We start from the raw sequence: 22,424 nt of genomic DNA on the forward strand, positions 1-22,424 counted from the left end.
AAATTAAGACTAATGTGTCTAGAGTTAATGATGTGTGAAACACTTAAACAGGATTAAATGGACTGTGACCTTGGAATAAGTTCTCTTATCATTATTTTCTGACACACTTTTGAGACTTCAATTCATTATTTTTTCCTCGTTCATTATTCTTTCCATCTTCCCTTTTGTTTTTATTTAAAACATCTATTGTGCCTAATTTCTCTATTTATGGGTGGATGTTCGTCTTATGTTACTGAGGCTTGTGTTTTGACCCTCTGACCACAAGAGGGCGCTCCCTATCCCGCCCCCAGACTTGGTATTTTTTGTTTTATTTATTTATTTTTTTGTTGTGAAAGAAATGTTTGAGTGTAATATGAATAACTGAACATGAATTGATGTTGACATTTAATAAAGTAATTAGACTCTCAAATAAGATTTAATTAAGATTAAGATTTAATTATTTACTGATATAAGTTAAAACGGTGTGTTTATACTGCAGACACAGAGGAGCAGCTAACTGAACCAGAGTCAGGTGTTAATTATCAGCCATTAATCACAGCTGAAAATAATTAAACCCAAAACGCATTAAAGTCTGAGCCTTTTTTCACGGCTAGATTTTTCCCCCTTTTTATTTAATTGCAGCACCCACAAAATATATTGTAAAATGTATTTATATTTCTTTGTTTATTATTATTATTATTATTATTATTATTATTATTATTATTATTATTATTATTATTATTAACTCATGGACCTAATATGAGCATTCAAACGATATTTATTTATTTATTTATTTATTTATTTATTTATTTATTTGCAGTAGCCGTTTGATGACTTGGTGAATTTGCTACAAATCATTGACTCCAGATTCCCTAAAACCCTGTTTTGTACAGAAAATAGATGGATGGAAGGATAGAAGTATAAATAAATAAATTATAGTAGAGGTTTCAGTGTTAAATAACTGAATTTTATGAATTTTGCAATGCTACTGCTATGTCTATATTGTTTATTATTATTATTATTATTATTATTATTATTATTATTTACTTATTTTTTAATGTGCATTCAGGTTATTCAGTCAGATGTGTCTGTTCCATGGAAGGATATGTACAATAGATAAATAAATAAGCACATCATCAATTTCACAGACTCTCAGCGACTCCAGGAATTAAACAGATATTGCTTTTATTATATTTCATATTTATAGTTTCAAAATGTGTGTGTTTTATATGAAACGGTCTAATAGCCTATAAGTAAGAAGAAATGAATATACAAATTTATGTACACATTGTTATATTTTGTCTAAAAAATTTAGGTATATTTGTTACCTTATATGTTTTATTCATTATCTATTGTCTGCCATTTTGTCCGAAAAAAAGCTGCATGTTTGTAATATGACCACCAGAGGGCGATTTCACACAGTATTTATTTTAGCTTCTGTTGCTTAGAGCACTGACCACAGGAGGGCGATGTTTTGAATTTCTTGCAAAATTTCAATTCTTAAGGGAGGGAATTCATATGCCAAGGTTCCTCTGTAGATCCTACCACTTGATAGGTGCCTGTGTAATGAGATAATTAACATTATTCACTTCACCTATTAGTGGTTTTAATGTTATGGCTGATTAGTATATATTTTTTTACATTTATCACATGCCCTTATCAACTTATATTTAGCTCATTTATACAACAGAGTAATTGAGGGTCAAGGGGCTTGCTCAATGGCCCAGCAGCGTTAGCTTAGTGGTCAGAAACTCACAACTTTCTGAGCGGTAGCCCAACACCTCAACCCCTGTGCTACCACTGACTTCCATTTATTTGGACTTATTGTTTTAGGAACATTAAAAAAGAGTATTTAGCATTATTGATGTTAAATCCAGCTGTTTGTCAAAGATTCTTTACTGTCGGAAATATTTTGTCCGTGTTTAAACACTAGATGGCATGATTCAGCATGATTCAGCATAACTGCTCCAGCCACACCCTCATCCAACACACACCACCGGCTCACATACAATATATCCAGTATCATTGGCTTATCCTTATAGACTCACTGAGACGTGAAGCATTTCTTTAATAGCTTTTAATAAATACACAAGCATTTGTGTGAACATGCGAACAGCTGCTCAGAGTTACAGAGTGAGACGCTTTTCTAAAGAATGGCCATCATAAGAGGTTCGGCTTCCTCCTCTGACCATATGAAACAGTGTTTACTACTGCCTTTAGGTGATATTTAGTATGAATAGTGTACAAGTATGCAACAAAGCTGACAATGGTTATAACTTTTAATACTGTAATCATCTTTTCTGTAGTGAGGAAACCTTTAAAGTCAGTGTTTGATTTAAGAACAATGATCAAACATGGGTAAACAATGCTAAAGTATGATCTGGACCTCATTATTGCACTCATGTTGGTTAGGATGTTGTTTAAGACACACACCAGAACACTGTAATCACATAATAACCATGAGATCTGACAACAAGATTGCGTTAATGGTAATTTATTGTTGGTTCAGTGCATAGGGATCCTCCTATAGTTTTTCTTTTTTTTCCTACATGGTCCTCAGTGTGAGTTGCATACAGATCATGAGTTTGCAAGTGATGTATTTGTAAAGAACCACATGACGTCCGATAAAACACTGCATTCAAGGTGGAGACGTGTTTTTGGGGGTTTTTTGTCTGTTTTTTTTTTTTGTTTGTTTGTTTTTCACAATAGCAGACATAGTCAGCATGTCACATTTCAAGTAATCAGCACAACATTGCAACGAATGCAAAAAATTTCTGGTACATCCACTACCAGAAAAGATCTAAGTCTGGTGTTTAAATCCATGCAAAATGCCGGTAAGATTCCCTTCGATCACAAGTAGCTTGCGTAAATATATACGTTTTAACTCTAGTGCATATATATATATTTTTTTTTTTAGCTAGCTGAAGACACACAACACAGATGCACTCACATACCAGGCAGTTCACACCTTCCTGATGGCATTTGGTTATATAATGCCCTCTTAGCTGTTACAGTATCGCTAAAAATGTCTACGTCTGTGGCCTTTCAAAGCCATTTGCTTAGCTAATACTCAAGTCTTGCGTTATTTCAAACACAGTTTATTATAAAATGAGTCTATTTGGTAAGTACTGTATGTACAGAAGTAAGTATACAGAGCTGTCACGTCTACTTGCAGGCATTCGCTTCTGTCTGACTAGATAAAATCAAAATGGCTATAGGAATGGTAAATACATAGCACCATTTTGTCGAATAAAAATAATAACAAAAAAAAAATTAATATCCTCTTCAAAGCAGAAAAATGGTCAACTTTTGTATGTAGCTTAGCATAAGTTTTCAGTAAGTGTTACCACATCTCTAAATTTCTGAAGCTGTTTCGTTTCACTATAGCATATCACTATTTTAATACATGCTTTTTGGTTAAAATACTTTAAAGGACATTTATTTTTTTCTAACTGTTTTTGGCAGTGTAAGAAAAAAAATAAAAACACACAGTATGGCTAATAATGCACTTGCCTCTGACAAAACACATTTTAGGCACTTAATTAGCGAAAAAACAAAATGAACAAACAAAAAAGAAAAAGCTCTTTGTCAACACACACAACAATACTATGTACATACATGTAAAAAGTGTTATAAATAGGTTTTAAACCATAGATACTATATACATCTTCAAACAATGACCACACTGGTTGTTATATGTCTTTTTCATGGTGGTGATTTTTGTACGATATTGTACAGTTATATTATATTATAAGATATGGGCTGTTTAAACTTGTCTGCAGATGCGGTAGGCGCTTTAGATGATCTTCGATGTCTGGAGGCCGAGCCTCAAGGTGGTGCCCTGCTCATTCCCGTTTCCTCAAGATGACGTAGATTAAGCCGCTGATGAGCGCCAGAGGGAAAGCCAACCAGGCTAGGATGTAGGCAAAACCGTACGACTCGCTGGGAGAAACCCATGTGTGCTTCATCACCGTGTAGATGATCGCACCGCACATAACGAACAGACCTGATGATGGGAAAGAACACAGAAGATTCAGCCTTATTAATGGAAACAGTAAGTTTCACTACTGGTTTGCTCTTGGACACAAGACTGGTCAAGAAGCAGAAGCAAATGACCAAATGACATCCATTTTCATCACTATGCAACATTTGACACTACTATTACACCTACCACAGGATAAAGATGTGCTTTATAATAGATACTGTGTGTATTGTTTCAGTACGTCAGTAAAATGACAGGGTAGGGAAGCTAAGCTGGCAGACTGGTAGGTTATGTCACATTTAAAAGTATGTTACATCATAAAATCTTTCACACTTCCTCCCTTTGAGGTGAACCTACAACTGAAGGCTTCTCTTTGTCAAGAGATTTCATGTGGAACCCCTTTGAGAAGGCAGAACCTTTTACTTGTCCAAACTGCATTTGAGTATACATAGGATTATACCTTCAGTACAAGGATTCTAAGGTTTGGAAGGATTGTTGGTAGGTATATAGTTAAAGCTAACATGCTAAAGTGTTTATTAATTTGCCCTTCTTGGATAAGCGTTAAATGTTTTACATAGACTCTACAAAAGTTAAATAGACTTCTCGAAAGGTTCGAAGTAGAACCCTTGGTTGGTGGGATATGTTAAAAAAGTTACCTGTAGAATGCTAAGACTTTTTTGGTATGTATATATTAGGGAAACCCTTAAAAGGGGATCTGGTAGCTTAGTGGTTAATTTGTTGGACTACTGATTGGAAGTTTGTGAGTTCTGATTCCAGCTCCACTGCTGGGCCCCTGAGCAAGGCCCTTAACCCTTAATTTTGTATAAAATGAAATAAAATGTAAATCGCTCTAGTTAAGGGCATCTGCCAAATGCCATAAATGTAAAGCTTGGGTGGGTAGGTTCTGCTGGTAGTTAAGGGGTAGTTAGTTGGTAGATGGGATGATGAGGTAGTTTATAGATCTATAGGGGTAGTTATAAAAGTTTTTTGGTTTGTCCCTTTAATATGAAGGCTTGCACCAGAGGCTTTCTCCTTTTTCAAATCTTTGTAAGTGGAACTGTTGGTTAATAGGATGCTACGCTGTTAGGTATACTCATAAAAAAAGATGACACCTAGAGCTCTAAAGTTTTTAGAATGTATCTTTTGGGGGAAAAAAACTGTTATTTAGTGCACCTTTGGAAGGGGAGAACACTTTTGAAACCATCCAAAGAACCCTTGAGCACCCATTTTATGGGAACAGGTATAGGTCAGTAGGTAGTAAGTAAGGTGTGCAAGTAGGATGTTAGGTTTGGTGAGTGGCTGGAAGAGTTGCAAGGTAGGTTAGAAAGGGGGGTGGACTTGTATGTCAGGTAGTTTGAGGTGGGTCATCAAATTCAGTTTGGTTGGTTATTAGATTTATAGGTTAAGTCAGTAGAATATTGGTGTTTCTGGCAGTAATATTAATGGTAGACTGTGATTATTGTTTTATTATGTTATATTGTTATATTATATTATATTATATTATAGTTTATTATATTATATTATATTATATTATATTATATTATATTATATTATATTATATTATAGTTTTCCACTATATATATATATATATATATATATATATATATATATATATATATATATTTAATGTACTTGTGTTTAATTGTATTAAAACAATGGCTGTACCAGATAGTAGCAAATTGTACCGTAATGTCATAACAACCCATTGAAGGACTTTCTTTTCCCTGCATTCAAGGCAGGCTTTGCATTAAAGTTTTACATGGATTTTCATGATGCAAACTCTTAAAGAAAAACCTGAACACATTATTTTAGTGTCTTCCTCCACCAATGCTGACATTTCCCGAAATGTCCTCCTCTGACCCAGACAAGGCAGTGCCCATTACATTCTGAGTGGACAGAGCCAACGCTGTCTTCATCCTCTTTTCAGTGCAGCAACTCACATCCGCAGAATGATAAAGCACTTTCTGAGAGCAGTCTCAGTCTGGCAGAACACGAGCCACCCCCAGCGTGCCAGCCATGACATTTCAGTTTGTGTCTGGGTCTCTGTTTCCGGTGCCAATCTGGTGGGCACCAGGAGACGTCAAACTCCTAACAGCCTACACCGCTTCCCCCTTGACATTCAATTAATTGCCAATGTGACCAAATGACCTGCATTCTGTCCCCTCAAAGCTCAGATGAACATGTATTTTCTCAGAAATAGTAACATTTAGAAATATAGCAATATCACCATAAATATCTCTATCATCCTCTGACACAGGTTCACTAACAAGATGAATATGTTTACAGCATGAGTCAGTATTGACCTTGCCTAATTTTATCTCTATATATACAAAATTATTTAATCTGAACAAATTGCCTCAGGATGTTGGCCTGTAATTTAACTGGAAGACATTTAAGTGCAGTCTGCACAATCTAATGTATAACAAAGTGTGACAGGTCTAATTAGATTAATATAGCCTCAGAGAGCTTCAATTGTTGCCAAGGATAGGCTTAGAAAAATTGACTTTGAGGTGTGTATAGTCAAAGTAGTAATGGGAGAAGGAATTGATTTTTAGATGCTTCATCATTCTCTGCTGATTCTACATTTACCAAACATCCTAATTTTAATTTTATACAATTATCCCCCCCCCGTCTCTCTCTATGAGAAGATGTAAGATCAGATAGAAAATGAAAAAAGTTTTAAAAGTTTATACTCGCATCAATATTCTGTGTTTAAATGTGTTAAAAACATATTTTTTTCCAGATAAATCATTTTAGAAGGTTCTAAAATTCAGACATTACGAATATTCTGAAAACACATCTTTAGGTAAAAAAAAATATTAGGTGTTTTTTCTTTAGAATTAAATAATATTGGAGGAATGTCTTCTGAAAAAAATCTATCTATCATATTAGGACATATCGCTCCAAAAAAATAAATAAGAAATTAATTTAATAATTTATTTGGAATAATTTGTGGATCTGAAGAAACCCCGATGTGTAATGATGATAATAAAAAATACATTAATTATGATCAATTGTTTTATGGTGTAACTTTATATGAAATACTTCAATTACCTATAAAACATCACTCTTCAATCTCAACCTCATTCTTTTCTCCCTTCTCGAAACATAGTGTTTTTACTTTATGGTTATAACCTGACTAGAGACAGAGACACTTAACAAAAACTACAAATATATATAAAAGCTCAGGCCTTTTTCAACCTTAACCAGCAGGTTTTCATACGTAATAACGATACTCACAGGCAAAGATTTGGAAGGCTCCAGTGAGGAAGAAGCGTCCACCCTTCTGCAGCGTGAAGAGCTGGCAGAAAAACAGGAAGAGTGACAGGATGCTGAAGATGATGGACAGAATCATGAGAGCCTGCACTGCCTGAATCCATACTGAAAGAAACAAAATAGGCAGAAATTTAGAAATGACATTAGGACATTGTTTAATTGCAGAAAATATCTCCAAGACATACCAGAAAGTTCAGTTTGACATGTTTATTAAACAAAGACAACAGGATTATATTACATTACATTACAGTATACTGCGGTTGGATCTGTGATTCAAAACTATATGAGTTATGGATGTCTCATCTATTTAAAAGGCAGGCTACTAGAGACTAAATATCATACTATTTCAACAAAAACGAGACCAAATAAACACGCTGAATCCATCTGAGACAAAACATGCTAGACAAATGTTTTGTTTTGTTTTTAAAACAGCTCAAAGCCTATCAGCCTGCCCAAAAACTTTTTGGACCACTTCACAAATGGGAGTATCCTTTGCCTACAAGCTACAGACACTTAAAATGATACCGGCTCTCTAAATATTGATCGTCTGCTTATCCTTTGAGCCAGAGAAATATAAATGAGGGCTGGTAACCCTCCTTAGTACTTTGTCTTGATAGCTTTAAAAGCTCCATATCCCATCCATCTATCATTTAAACCACCCTGCATTAGATGCACAACACATTTCTCATATGGGAATTTAGCTGGGTGTGTTTCCTGAATTCCAGGAAATGCGATTTTTTATTGTTATTCTCCATATAAGCGAGCGGTGGACAGTCCTTTCAAGTGGACAGTCAGTGATCTACTCTGTGGCATTGGTTTGAAAATCTGTGCTGTAGCATTGACACCAAACTTGAACTGTCTGCCTAAGCACAATAACGACAGCCAGGCTACACCCAACATGTGGATAGAGAACATCAAGTTCATCAACAGTTAACAGGAAATATATCATAATATTGCATAATATATGAAAAAAGCTAATTCAGCTATCCTCACCTATAAGTTGGCTAAGGCTAATTAATAATGAAGAACATTAATGATGAATGTCCTCTGTATAAATCAGCACACTCAGCAGGTTGAAGATAATATAGCTAGCTTTAAACGTTTAACTGCTTTTAAGCATGAAATGCTGAAATACTGAATCGGTTTCTTACTTTGACACACGCAATTTGCTGTGAAATTCAAAACACAAGGGTGACACAGTATTTTGTATGAAAAATCAATGAACTTTTTTATCTGGTGGACCAAATGAGCAAAGTTCCACTTGGCCTATGTTTCAAATCTCGTCTTGACATTCAGATAAATGTGTCCTTTGGAAAAGCCTTGAAGTCTAAATCTTCCACAGTGGTTTCCTGATGAATGATTGTGATTGGCTGTAATATATTATGACGTAATAATATATGTTCTCTGTTGTCAACAATCCTAGGACTGTCCAAAGAAATTTTCTTAAAATGGCAATAATTTAAACATTGCATCTCCATGCTTTTTAATAGATGGACCAGGTTTAAATCATAATCTCACTTGTACCCTTCCTGCTATAATTCCAATACCAGTTTTAACCAGAGGAGAATAACTTCCCATTTTATGTCTCATTTCCCATAATGGTTTCTTCCTAATTTTTTTGGACCTTTTTCCTTTCAGTTGTCACATTCAGCTCGCCCAGTAAGTGCCTCGACCAGAATTTCGGGCAAACACTCAACTACTATTATTAAAAGTGTTATAAAATAGTTTAAAAGGGAAAGTTATGAATAAGAGTGAGTGAAAGAGAACACTTAACATGTCATTATTAAGACTAGATCCGTGTCATTCTCTAAAAGGACAAGAGTTTCACTATTTGTTCTCTGTATTGGAGTACTCTATCTTGGCTGTGGTATGCAGTATGCCGAGACTTTCTAGCATGTCTATTTCTTGTCGGAGTGTCATGCAAGCAGTTTCAGGTTTCTGCATCTCTCTTTCACTCTCGTTTAGCTGTGTACGAGTTCTCCTTTTGGCCACCGACATACCAGAACACCTCCACTAATGCAAGAAAACTTGTTCTGTACAGAATCAGATCCAGAGATAAAAAACCTTTGCTTTAAGTTTGGAAAAATCTTTCGTATTTCAGCCTGCGAGCCGGTCGTTATATTTAAATGCTTTTATTTCAACAGGTGTTAAAAAACCAGTAGATCACACTACTTACTATAGTTTATATACTGTATTTGTCTGTACAAAGAAACAGACCTAATGGTGTTGCTGTGAGGGTTTGAACAATAGCAGCAGGCTGAGTACCTTTTAAAAGGATTTAGATCAGAGCAAATGCAATACAGCACCTAAAAATAACAGATATTCCTTCAAAAGCACAATAACCTTGTTAGTACTGACTGATCCGTGTTTCAGTCTTTGGTCATTACACACAACAAAAGACAGGTGCATTCAGTTAAATGCATGGACACTTAAAGGGGCAGTCTGTCACAGTGTATTGCCTGTGTGTTGGATCTCTTCCCGTCCCTGATCTGACCACTCCCTGTGTGCTGAAGCTACGCATACATTTTTTTAAAATAATAAGGTAGAAGAGAGACTGGGAGTGGAAAGCATTTTTCAGGGCCAGAAAGAATGCAAACAGAAGCTTAAAATGGTGGAATGAGGCAAATGTTTTGGACTCTTATCGTATCATATCATATCATATCATATCATATCATATCATATCATATATCTGCATAGTGAACATGCTTTTAACTTAATACTGGTCTTGTAGAAAGGACTGTGAGTTTGGGTGAGTCTCAGGTTCTTCTCGTCCTGTCTTGTTTATTAAGGATCTATATCTATAAACAGATTTATCTATCAGTCCATTATTAAACGCACATTACAAATTAAAACCGAAATGAAAATTGAAGTGCAGTTTGTCAAATTCACTGTACATTCACTTTTATACAGGAAATCCTGCACCTTAAAGACATTGGTGTGTGTTTTTTTTATTTCTAGGTCATATAACCTCTCAGGATGACCCCCCCCCCCCCAACTCACCCCTCCCCATGCCACCGTATCAAATATAGACACAGCATTCAAATGAGGAAAAGCACTTTATGTTCATTCAGTTTTAAGTCTCTAAAAATACACATGAATTTTATTATTCAAGTGTGCTCTGAAGTACACAGCTTGAGCTGCACTTTGTACAGTCCCGTGCCCATGAACTTCTGCAGCTTGTGTTTCCTGACTTTCACACCTACAGTATAATTACAATGGCTTATTCACGCATACACATGTGCCCACACCCAAACAAACAAAGAGTGCAAGTTTGAAACAAAACACAGGCAAAGTTCTATTTTCCTCCCTTCACAGCCATCCTAGATCCTCCAGTGCTCATCGTCATGCTGTAATCCCTAACAAATGGTGATGATTCCTTGATTACTAAATACGCATGGGGGAAAAAAAACAGGCCTAAATAAAGAGTTCAGGCTTCTAATGGCCTCGCCCGGGAGTCACGTGACTGACCTATGAGCACTCAACAAACAAACGCAGCCGCACATGCTGGTTCGGCTTCATTACAAAAACACACTGAGGCTGCCGTCTGGCGTGATGACGTCATCCAAAACATCTGAATGAGAAACATAACCAGAAATTCAACCTAGATGTTAAAGGAGCAGAAGCATGAGCATGGGAACTTGGCCATCTGAGTATAAACATCTCTCCTAACAGGCTGCACAGAACCAGAAAAGAAAATTCAAGGCACATTTACCTTGTAAGGCTTTGAATATTCAATTCCCAGTTATTAGTCATATGAGTCGGGTGTGTCACGGCTGCGGGATTTGTACGAAAATAGCATATATTCCCGGACATCGCAATATCGATCGCTAGATGTATTACAAACCAGAGCGGAAATCTCTAGCGCAGGATGATTCCAATAAAATTTGTGTCAAAACGGTTCTTATAATCCTTAACCACTGATATTTAGCTGGTTTCCTGGTGTCATGTTTTAAATAGCACCACTGCCTTTAAAAAGATGGGAACTTGTAGCAGAAAAACTTCTCCATCCTTTCATCTTCACACATTGTTTAAACCCATGTCATCACTTCACATCACAATTCAGCCAAGTCAGAGCAAATGAAATTAAAAATCAATAAAAATCGGTGAAAACTTTTCCCTTTCTGAGCTAATGTCTCGAGCTCTGTAGCTAGTCTCTGGTCCAGTGAGATGCTTTGAACATTAATGCGTGCTATTGGATAAACTGCAACAGAAGCCCAGCTGGGTCATGTTGTGAAATCTGTAGACACTGAATCATGATCATGTGTCTCTCCTGCAGCGCTGTTTTGGCTTATTCGGCTAAAAAATTTCACTCAGTTCACATCTGGAACAGCTGTGGGCTACATGAAATAATGATTTTTTTTTTATTTCTACAGCCTATATCATCAAGTTCTTTTTACTTTGTGAACCTTTATTACAATTTATCAACTTAATCTTATCATTTTTATTCACAATGAAAAGAACTTAATCTAGCATTTTCTGGAGGTTTTCAAAATGCCAACCATTAGTTATTATCAAGACAGCAAAATTAAAAACTTTCTAAAACCTTCCTGTTATGTAAAGGTATAAATTCATACAGCAATTTAATATTGGCTTCATTATCACGCATAAAAAAATGCATGTTTGTGCTGATCTTTTAAAAATGAGTGAAAAAACACAATCTGCATTGTCATCGTGTGCAAACTGAAATTTGTGTGATATCTGCAATGCATTAAAATAAAATGGAGAAGCACAAAGGGTTTTGCGGTGGTCCAAACGGATGCAGACAAAACTATTTTTTAAAAGCTTGTGAGATCAGGATTATAAAAGCTGATCAAACTAATGATATATCGCACGTCGGTCTAGTGTGTGAGTGTGTGTGAGTGCACTAAAGCATCTCTCTGATCTTTTATTACGAACCACCAATACTATCTAAATATGATCCTTGGGTGTGACCCAACGCAGCGGCAAGCTATGTAAAACACAGAGTAGTCAGAGGATCTCCCAGCACCTTACACTCACGTTCACACATACACCACCAGATAGAAGTCTAAATTTAAGCTGTTCTGCATACTCGACCTGTGCCCCACCCTGCGCCATCACTCTAGTCTGCCCTCTCCACTCCCAAACAAGGGTTTTGAGCTCAGTCTCGACCCGGAGACTATTTATACTGCTGAGATGAGCCGCTGGAGCCGGGGGGCTCTCCCATCCCACTCAAGTTGCGTAGCTGCATTCTCACCCCTAGATGGCAGTAGAAGGGGCAACAGAAACTCACGGTCACGCCTATGTCAGCGTGCGTAGAGGATTTTGCAGAGGGTCTTTAAGAGTACGGTTATGCAGAGGTCAGAGATCACAGTCTGTGAATAATAACAGATCCTTTTTTAACCTCCTGCACAAATCTGTGCAGAAGAGGGACACGGACAGACGGCACTCTGGAAAATAAGCCTCGTCACACCCAGTTAGCACCTAAAGTCTGACCACAAATCACATCTCTGACAGCTCATAACCGACATGCAATCCTGTTGTAGGGATTTCGACCAAATCTCTTAAGAACTCGAAAGCAATGTCATTTTGGACCGAAAGACAAACAGATATTCAGGAAATGCAACCTTGAGCCTTTTCTTTGCCACTCCAGGTCTAAAATCCTGGTGCATATCCATTTCCAAGCAGTATTTCAGTGATGATGATGAGAGAGCATGCAAACATTTCCTACCTCCAGTGTCACCAGGATTGCAGCTGTACACTCCACTGACTGTGCTGCAGTTAAACCAGAGGTCTGAGCTACTGGTAGCAGATATGCTCCAGGCCTGTGCAAATGAATAAACAGACTCTCAATAATGAGCTCCTATTAAGAAGAAGAACGACATGATGAAAACGATGATGATGACACCCAAGACCATATACTCACATTGACTATAGTGGAGACGAAGAGCAGTACCAGAACTGCGACATGCAGGAGTACGATGCCACAAAGAAGGATCAGCATGTTTCCACTGCTGGATTTCTGCACACACAAACCAACACTTTAACTTTTACATTTTTTTTTTTTTTTTACAGACTGTTGGCTTCCTCTACACTTTTACTTGGGTGTTACCAGGGCTTTAGTATAATGCAGCGCCTGTGGAAGGTATGAGCCTGGAAATAATGCACCTTTTATATTCACACAGTCACCAGAGGAACTTTGAGACCAAGAAAATACATCATTTTAAATGAATACTAAATAAATAAATAAGCAACATTCAGTAACATTCTCATTGTTGAGTTAATTAATTTACATAAATTATTTATTACAAATGAGAGTCATATGGTATGAACCCTGTAGATCTATACTCAACAGTTGGAACTGTTAGTATGCTACTATTAGTTTTTTTTTTTTTTTTCCATTCTCTGAAATAATTAAGCTTTAAAATTACTAACAAGCATTAAAAAATGTATATTTGGTTGTGCGTTATTACGTTTTCTTTTTTTTTTTACTAAATAATAATAACGAAAATTGCATCAATTGTTTATTTATGTATTGTTTTTGACTTGGCAATCAATTACAAGTCAAATAAAAACATAATACACACTGAAAATATTACAGAAGCAAACAAAACAAACACAGCACGCGAGGTGCGTAAAGATGCGCAACAAGGTGCGTCTTCCGATTTACTCTCACTTTCAACAACCAACCCGGAAAAAAAACAACTAATCAATCATCAGTAAGAATAATAATACTAATAATAAATAGTCCAACTTACAGGGATCTGCGTGAAAGTATTTCCAGGAGAGATTATGCCACGAGGAAAAGTTGTTAAAACGCGGCGTCGGCAGCAGACAGAGAGAGATAAAGAGACGAGGTCACAGCGTTACTCCGCAAGTCTGACAGCAGGGCAGACAAACTGGAACGGATTGAAACGCAGCGCTGCAGTTTTAAACTCTTTCAGTCTACACCAGGCCAACGCCCTCCGAGGCGCGTGACATCACAGCGAGGGTGCGTCCCAAATCAAACTCCATCTTAACTCCCAGTGGTGAGGTTTCCCAAATTCCTCTCCTAGAGGGATTTGTTACAGTTGCTTTAAAGACACTTCGGGCTACTTTTGGCATGTTTGTTATGGAAAGGAAATCAGGAAACACTTTCGAGATTTATGTACTTTTTTAGGAATAAATATTTGCATGCATGATTCATTTAGGGAGCAGCTGCCAAAACACAGGCTGAGCTGGCAAGAAAGCAAATTACCTGTTAAAGCTTCATTACAGACAAGTTCATTCATTCATTCATTCATTCATCTTCAGTAAGCACTTTATCCTGATCAAGGTCATGGTGGATCTGGAGTCTATCCAACAAACACTGGATCTAGTTCGATGCTATCTAATGATACGTTTCTGCTAATGTATCAGTTTTTACATCCTGTTTAGTTCTAGCTAGCTAACATTAACATACATTTCTAGGATTAAATACAATAGCATAGAAGGGTCTGTATCTGGATACTTAAAATTAGTATTATAAACATCTAACATGCAAGCTAGATTTATAGTTCCAACGGCATACATACACTAGGTACCGTTAGCATAGAAGTATCTAATATTTAGTATCCTGGATGTCTATCATTAGTATAATAATAAACATCTAACTTATTAGCAAAAGTTAGCAAAATATCTTAGCTAGTTCATTACAAGGTGACAGCTTCCATACAGTAGATAACATTAGCATAGAAGTATCTAATATTAACAGTTTGGAATTGTTAGCTTTAGTTCGATGGCTTTGTTGTAGACTGACTTCTCAGTTGTTTGGATTACTTTATTACGCTTAGCACCCTGTATTTACCTAGCTAGCTAACATGAGCATACATTTCTAGCTAGTTAACTAAATAACTGCTTAAATACACTAGCATAGAAATATCTTAAAATAATATTGTTTTGAATACATAACATTAGTATATTAAACATCTAACATGCTAGCTAGATTTATGGTTCTATCTAAGCTAAAATTAGCCTAACATTCTAGATAGTTTATTACATGATAGCAGCTTAGATATAGTAGATAACAGAAGCATAGACGTATCTAATATTAAAGGTTTGGAATCGCTAGCATTAGTATAGTGGCTTTGTTGTAGATTTTAGACTGATTTTAAGTCGCTCTGGTTTTGCTTTATACTTTTGAACATAAAGCTGTGTCAGATGAGTAGGAATAAATTGGTGGTGTATTAAACCCTTAGTGATATTAAACGGCATATTAAGTGTTAGTCTTCAACAATGGCTAAAACAGTGTGTCTTTTTATGTTAAGGGTTTAAAATGGAATTATTAATAAACCTAGTAATACTTTCGACTCAAAGACATTAAAGCTGCCACCTAGTACTGATGATGATAATAAAGATAATAAGACATTCTCCAGATGTCACGCCCTTTTGAAGCACTAGCATTATGGGATTGAATAGTGCTAAGTGCTGTTTTGGCTGACTATTTAGAGTAGAAAGGGTGATTTCAGACGCAGCCGGAGCTTGTAAAATTATATCTCAGGCACACAGAGTGCGTAACAGCTCCAGAAAGCCACCGGCCTCTTAGTCATGAGTCCTGGTGTTTACGCATGCTGTCATGGAGAACGCCTGGTTCTCATGGATACAGAGAGCGGGAAAGCAAATGACCACCACGCTTGAGGAATTTTATCTCTGAGTTTTGATTTGATTGGAAAATGTCGTATATGAAGATACAGATAACAGAGCTGTCAGGAGAACGTAAAGCAGAAAGATAAAGATCAGTAATTTCGGTGAATATAAATAAACACAGAGAATGAGTGTGTTGGATCTGTAGTTTTTGTTTTAGTGAAATTTTGTACATTGCAAAATAAAGGACATTGTGTTGTTGTCACATGATCATTTCATTCTATTGGTTGTCTGGGGAATGAGACACAAACATGATGTAGGGAGGGAATCCCTCAATAGACGCACTCATGAGTCATGCTGTGTGTGTGTGTGAGTGTGTGAGTGTGTGTGAAGATGGACACGCCTATGATATGCCAATGAGAGACTTTCAGGAACGTTCAAAATACCTCTACTGGGTTAACCTCACATCTGTCGTCACTCGTTTTCCTAATAGGAAGTCAAGAGAGGGAGAGAGAGAGAGAGAGAGAGAGAGAGAGAGAGGATTATCATGAACTTTGAGGAGTCTGTCAATGGCTCTTTCTTTTCAGAATGAATGTTTTCTGATGCAAGCAGCAGATAAATCACACACATACTCACATTTTTATTGGATACTGAGCAGCACTTTATTACTAATCATTTTATTAGATGTCTACCGTTATCACATAGTTACTTATGGGCCTATAACATACATTATATATGCCATGAAAATATTTTACTTTAAAAAATTCCAGCTTAATCTAATGATGGATTTTTTATGAAAAAAAAATCACAATTAGCTGTAAATAGCATGTAATGTGTAGTTTATTATGTTTATTATGTGGGTATTAAGTCTGCTACCTGACCAGTTATCTGTGTACAGGTACTGCTAAACAGTCTGTGTAATTTATAGTTCAAGATACTGGCCAGCACTGGCAAGATGTCACTTCTAGGCCCTTGAGCAAAGATTCCTAAACCTCACCTGCTCAGTGATGGCTCAGTGGTTAAGGCTCTGGGTCTATAACCATGGCTGACCCTCTGATCTGACCCCAACTTTCTAAACTGAGATCTGCCAACAAAAGAGTTCAACTGCAATGTATATATGACAAATAAATGTTTCTGTTTCTGTGTAAATGAGTTGCCCTGAATGTGGAAGCAGTGCAATGCAGAAAAAGGGGGACCAAATATACAGTGCTGTAATTTAGAGAAGTCCAGGAAGACCACAGATGTTATCCCACGATCATAAACTTATCTTTCTTGAGATCTTGTATTAACTAAATTTGTTTTCTTGAGAGAATTTACTTGTCTCATGATAACAAAAGTTGTTTATTCAAACTCTCATTATGTCAAAATGCGTTACTAAATATACAAGATGTACGTCAAGCGTGAATGCATCTGTTTACACTTTAATCAGGGACTAATACAAGAGAAAGTAGCTGATGCAGTGATTTTTGCCTGGCAGCTCTGAGCTCCTGGGTTTATAACTCCAGACCGGTCTCGGGATTAGAGCTTCGGGGCTAAGAACACAAATTGAGATCAAAATGTTAGACAATAGGATGTAATGACTGCAGAATTGCCATAATAACAACGATATAATCTGTAATGATGTAATGGTTGTGTTGTATGCTATTGCTATGCAAGCTCAGAAAATAACTATTGGTTTTTTGAGATCACAAGAAAAATGAATCATGATCTCAAAAAAACTTTTGTTATGAAACAGTAAGAACAACAAACCAACCTTTATGGGTAGTAAATATACTGTTCACCTGATCTGAATATAACTATCCTAAAGTCTGTAGAAATGATTTGATTTCAATCCCAGTATACTAAGCTAGATTTACAAGAACTTTCCAAGCATTGATGATCCTGACTGTATATACAGTTTATAAGACACTCACCCACCCACCCACACACACACACACACACAATGTTTATATTCCCTGTATAGGCTTTAGTGATTTGCATGCTGACTCAAAATATTCAAACTAGCACGTGACCAATGGATTTGTTTCCACATTGTTCTCAACTGCAGTATAGTACAGATGAGTAACAAATTAAAGGAACAGTGTAACATCTTAGTAAGGCATTGAGCCACCACGAGCCTCCAGAACAGCTCAATGTACCTTAGTATTAAATCCACAAGTTAGTGGAACTCGCTGATCTCACCTTTGCAACATCGAGGTAAACATGAGGTTCTCCTTTACCAAATCAAAAAGATTCATCCATTTCTATCCACACAAATCACTCAGGTTCTCCATCAGTCACTTGTCATCTCCAAACTGGACTGTTGCATCTCACTCCAAGCAGGTCTTCCTCTGAATAGCATCAGGTGTCTGGATACAAAACTCAGCTGTGTGACCTTCCTATTCCAGATTTCCAGTACAACTCCATTGCTGTGCTCCTACCACTGGCTTCCTGTAGCTGCCCACATCAGATTTAAGACACTGATGCTTGCCTCTGAAGCCAAAAACACACCCTGCTCTGCACTATGCTCCCTCAGATCCTCCAGCAATGCTCGAATGATCCCACTATCCCACCATCCCACCATCTCTTAGGGGACAAGGAAGGTATGAGTTAATAATCTTCTCTGCTCTGGCCTTTAGACATCTGAACAGATTAGTCACTAGTTGTCATCAAATGACGTCCAAAGACCTACCTCTTCCTTAAAAGATGTATCTATGTGCTTTTCTTGTTGTATTTCCTCCCAATAGAGTTCAGCTAGTGAACCAGGATCGATGTACTCACTAACAAAGCACTTGTTTAAGCTGCTCTGGATAAAAGCATCTGCCAAATGCCATAAACATAAAAGCAAATGTAAATGTAGTGGAAGCAATAATCAACCTCTCTTATAAAAGATATTCCCTCATTTGTTGGTGTTTTACCAACTGACCAGAGGGCTCTCCAAAATCTTCCATATGTGTTCAGTTAGCATGTGATGTGGTGAAATTGAAGGAAATAGCTGATGATTTACATCATTTTCATCCTCATCAAAATATTCACTGAGTTCTGAGGAAGGGAGTGGGGTCATCTTGGTAGACACAACACCCATCAGGATAGAAAGGTTTAGTTTTCATCTGCTGATCGGCTCAGAAGATCTGCTAAATAGACTAAAAAAGGGAGTTTGGTGAAGAAATGGCTGTTGATTCCTGTTCTAACAGGATACCAGGAATTAGAAATTGAACAAAACTACATTGTGTCATTCTTTAGCCAGTACAAAAGTAATTCCTGGGGGGAAAAAAGCTATAGTGCGAAAGGATATAAAAAGAATAAACCACTTTGGGATTTGTTGTTATAGGAAAATCATCACCTCTGGAGCAGACAAAGATCATTGATAACTGGAATAGTGCAATATGTGCTGCAAGATGAATCCACAAATCCATCAGCTGAGATGATTGAGGAATATTAAATCATGCTCTCATGGAAAATACAGCATGGATATCAGACCCTGAGCCTTTTTGAAGTACTTGTTCAATATCTCTTTCTTAGACATTACTATAAATCACTTCATTATTACCATAAGTCGGGTCCACTGAGTGTCTGTACTGCTTTTAAGGATACTCAAGTACTTATATATTCATTTTACCGAAAGAGAGCAAGAGAGAGAGAGAGAGAGAGAGAGAGAGAGAGAGTGAGAGAGACGTCTGAAAAAATAAAATCAATATCATTAAAATCTAATGTGATGACAAAAGAATTTACAATCCGTGTAATTATATAGTCCTGATAATATCAGCAGAAAAAACCAGCTTTGTGACTCATGGTATCTAAATGCAAACATAAATAATAGTTCAGAACTGGCTCGTTGTAATTGTACACTTAAATGCATTCATTTGTATTTAATGCATTAACTACATTCATATGTATTTACATTTACAACATTTGGCAGATGCCCTTATTCAACTTACATTTTTTATCTCATTTTTATACAACTGAGCAATTAAGGGTTAAGGGCCTTACTCAAGGGCCCAGAAGTGGCATTTGAACTCACAACCTTCCAATCAGTGGTTGGATGCTTAAACCACTAAGCTAGCACATCCCCCCATTTTATATTTGATGTCGTATTACACTTGCTACATCTGTATAAGCAGGTTTGGATCGTAACAGAGGAAGATCGTTGTTATCAGTTATTTGAACTAATCATGTGATGAGTGTTTGTCAGTCATGGTAAATGGTCATCTGATGATGTCTTGCATTGGCGATTATGATTTATTTTTATTTCGCTGATAAAGATGCAGCTTTTTGTTTTTTTAATTGATAAGTCATATTTGTCGTATTTGTTGTATACTTTAAGCATTAACCCATGAGAGGAAATGAAGAAGACAAAGAAATGTAACTGAAACAAGACACTACCTTCGTTACCACAAGTAACCCGGAGTTTAAGTGTATGTTAAGATCTTAATAGAGCAAATAATTATTTCATAACAAAGATTTGAATTTACTGCAGCTTTCTAAATAGAAATATTTTTAACAGCTTCTAGGCCAACCTTTTGCATTTATAACTTCCTCTAATCTCTTTCAGATGGTCTGAACAGGTTTCAGTTCTTTGTTGTAATATAATTTTGGTTGTTTCTATGTTTGTTTAAAATGATTTTTCTGATGATTTTGCCTGCTGTTTTTTTATATTTGCATAACTATTTGCATAACTAATGTTTGTTTGTTTGTTTGTTTGTTTGTTTGTTTGTTTGTTTGTTTGTTTGTTTGTTTGTTTGTTTGTTTGTTTGTTTGTTTGTTTGTTGGTTGGGCAGCATGGTGGCTTAGTGGTTAGCACTGTTGCCTCACAGCAAGAAGGTCCTGGGTTCGAACAGGCAGGAGCCTTTTTGTGTGGAGTTTGCATGTTCTCCCCATGCCTGTGTGGGGGTACTCTGGGTACTCCGGTTTCCTACCACAGTCCAAAAACATATACATTAGGTTGATTGGTAATTCTAAATCCTCCCTAGGAGTGCGTGTGTGTGGTTGTCTGTCTATATGTGTGACCCTGTGATGGACTGGTGACCTGTCCACAGTGTACCCCTCCCTTTTGCCCAATGTGTGCTGGGATAGGCTCCAGCAGATCCCTGTGACCCTAATTAGGAATAAAGCAGGTGTAGAAAATGGATGTTTGTTTGTTTATCCTTATGTTTTGAATGAATGACTTCATAATGACTTAATAATTATAATTATAAATCAAGTCAAATGCAAATACAAACACTCAAATATGTATAGTCATTACTATAATATATAAGTATGCACTGTATATAATGTTTCCTTTTATAGATATAACATATACTATGCTATAGAACTAAATGTAATAATGTGGTAATTTTTTTTAAATGTTTTTTTAAATTTCCAAAAGAATGATCATTTATTTATTTATTTATTTATTTACTTTTTTTAAGGTAAGGTTTTAAGGTTTTTTAATTTTTTGCACAATATTATGTCTGTTTTTTTTTTTCTAACTAGATAATGTGTTATGTTAAATGTCATCACATTTATTGTCATATACTGGAAGTCCAGGTGAATTTTTCAAACTATTCCAGCCAAAAACAATTCATTTGAACTACATTAGCTCGAACGTACTCATTAGTTAAATAAGTGTAGTATCACACACTAATTCTGGCCCACAGCACTCCACATCTTGGGTTTTATATGGGTTAGCACACCTACTCGGTAAACTAGAGTAGAGGAAATATTAAACTCTTCCATGCTCTTTAACACCTAAACAATCTAAAGCATTTTGGCGAAGACTCCCCCAAGCGTAACAGCACATGCACTTGAAATAAAAACCCTGATTTCTTCTTTTCAGCAGATGCCATTTTGACTCATTCTCTCACCCAGTGATTTAACACTGGAGCTAACAGAAATATAGCTATGCGAGCACAGCTGTGTGACTGAGCAGTGAACCAGCAGCAGGATTACTGCAGCCACAACAGCCCCATATATGCCAATGTTTGTGGAAGGCTCATGGAGAGAGGAGAAGGGAGGCATGCAACAGCCTGACAGTATTGCAGGGTGGAACGCAACACCACCTGACCCGGGGTTAATATTACGCAGTAGCCATTAAGAGAAGGCATGTGTGTGTGTGTCACATGGCTGCATTAGCGTATCCAAGCTTTATGGGGCTTGTTTGGGTGAGTAAAGTGGTTGTGTTTCCCTGGGAGTAAATTGTTCTCAATGGCAACTCAGTCTACTCATGTTCTCTAACGGCATGCACATATTTCATGGACACACACACTGCAGAGTCTTATAATACACAGAATTTGAGTCCTCAGCATGTTGCTATGACAGAATGAACAGGATTTATGGTGTCTGCTCAAATCAAAACATATCACTGACAAAAAAATGTGTCTTTTATAATTCTACCTAATAAATAGATTAAACCAAAATCTAAACATCACACTCTGAAACTCCGCAAACTCAGCACAGCACCATCTCTGCTTCAGGATAGCTTTTAAAGTGCCTTCAATTCAGTATTTATGCCTGGTTAACTCCAGACACTGGAAAAAATTTCCAACATTCACATATCATACTTATATATTTTTGAATAAACATTATGCATTGAGCATGCGTGCAATATAATTATGCAACATTTGCCATGCATGGAGCTAAACATGCCTGTGGTACACATGATGTTCTAGTT

General features: G+C 36.6%; 1 protein-coding gene across 1 annotated transcript; it reads right to left on the minus strand.

Annotated features, from left to right (window-relative positions):
• Positions 1–2,457: 2,457 nt before the first annotated feature.
• pmp22b (peripheral myelin protein 22b) lies at positions 2,458–14,114 on the minus strand. The gene is made up of 5 exons (XM_058406048.1): positions 13,954–14,114; positions 13,122–13,217; positions 12,927–13,020; positions 7,202–7,342; positions 2,458–3,985 (listed from the first exon to the last, which is right to left on the minus strand). The coding sequence occupies exons 2-5, from the start codon at positions 13,197–13,199 to the stop codon at positions 3,825–3,827; spliced, it is 474 nt and encodes a 157-aa protein (XP_058262031.1). The 5' UTR covers positions 13,200–13,217; positions 13,954–14,114; the 3' UTR covers positions 2,458–3,824.
• Positions 14,115–22,424: the final 8,310 nt, after the last annotated feature.

This window comes from Hemibagrus wyckioides, linkage group LG13 (assembly GCF_019097595.1).
Source record: "Hemibagrus wyckioides isolate EC202008001 linkage group LG13, SWU_Hwy_1.0, whole genome shotgun sequence".
Classification (NCBI taxonomy): Eukaryota; Metazoa; Chordata; class Actinopteri; order Siluriformes; family Bagridae; genus Hemibagrus; species Hemibagrus wyckioides.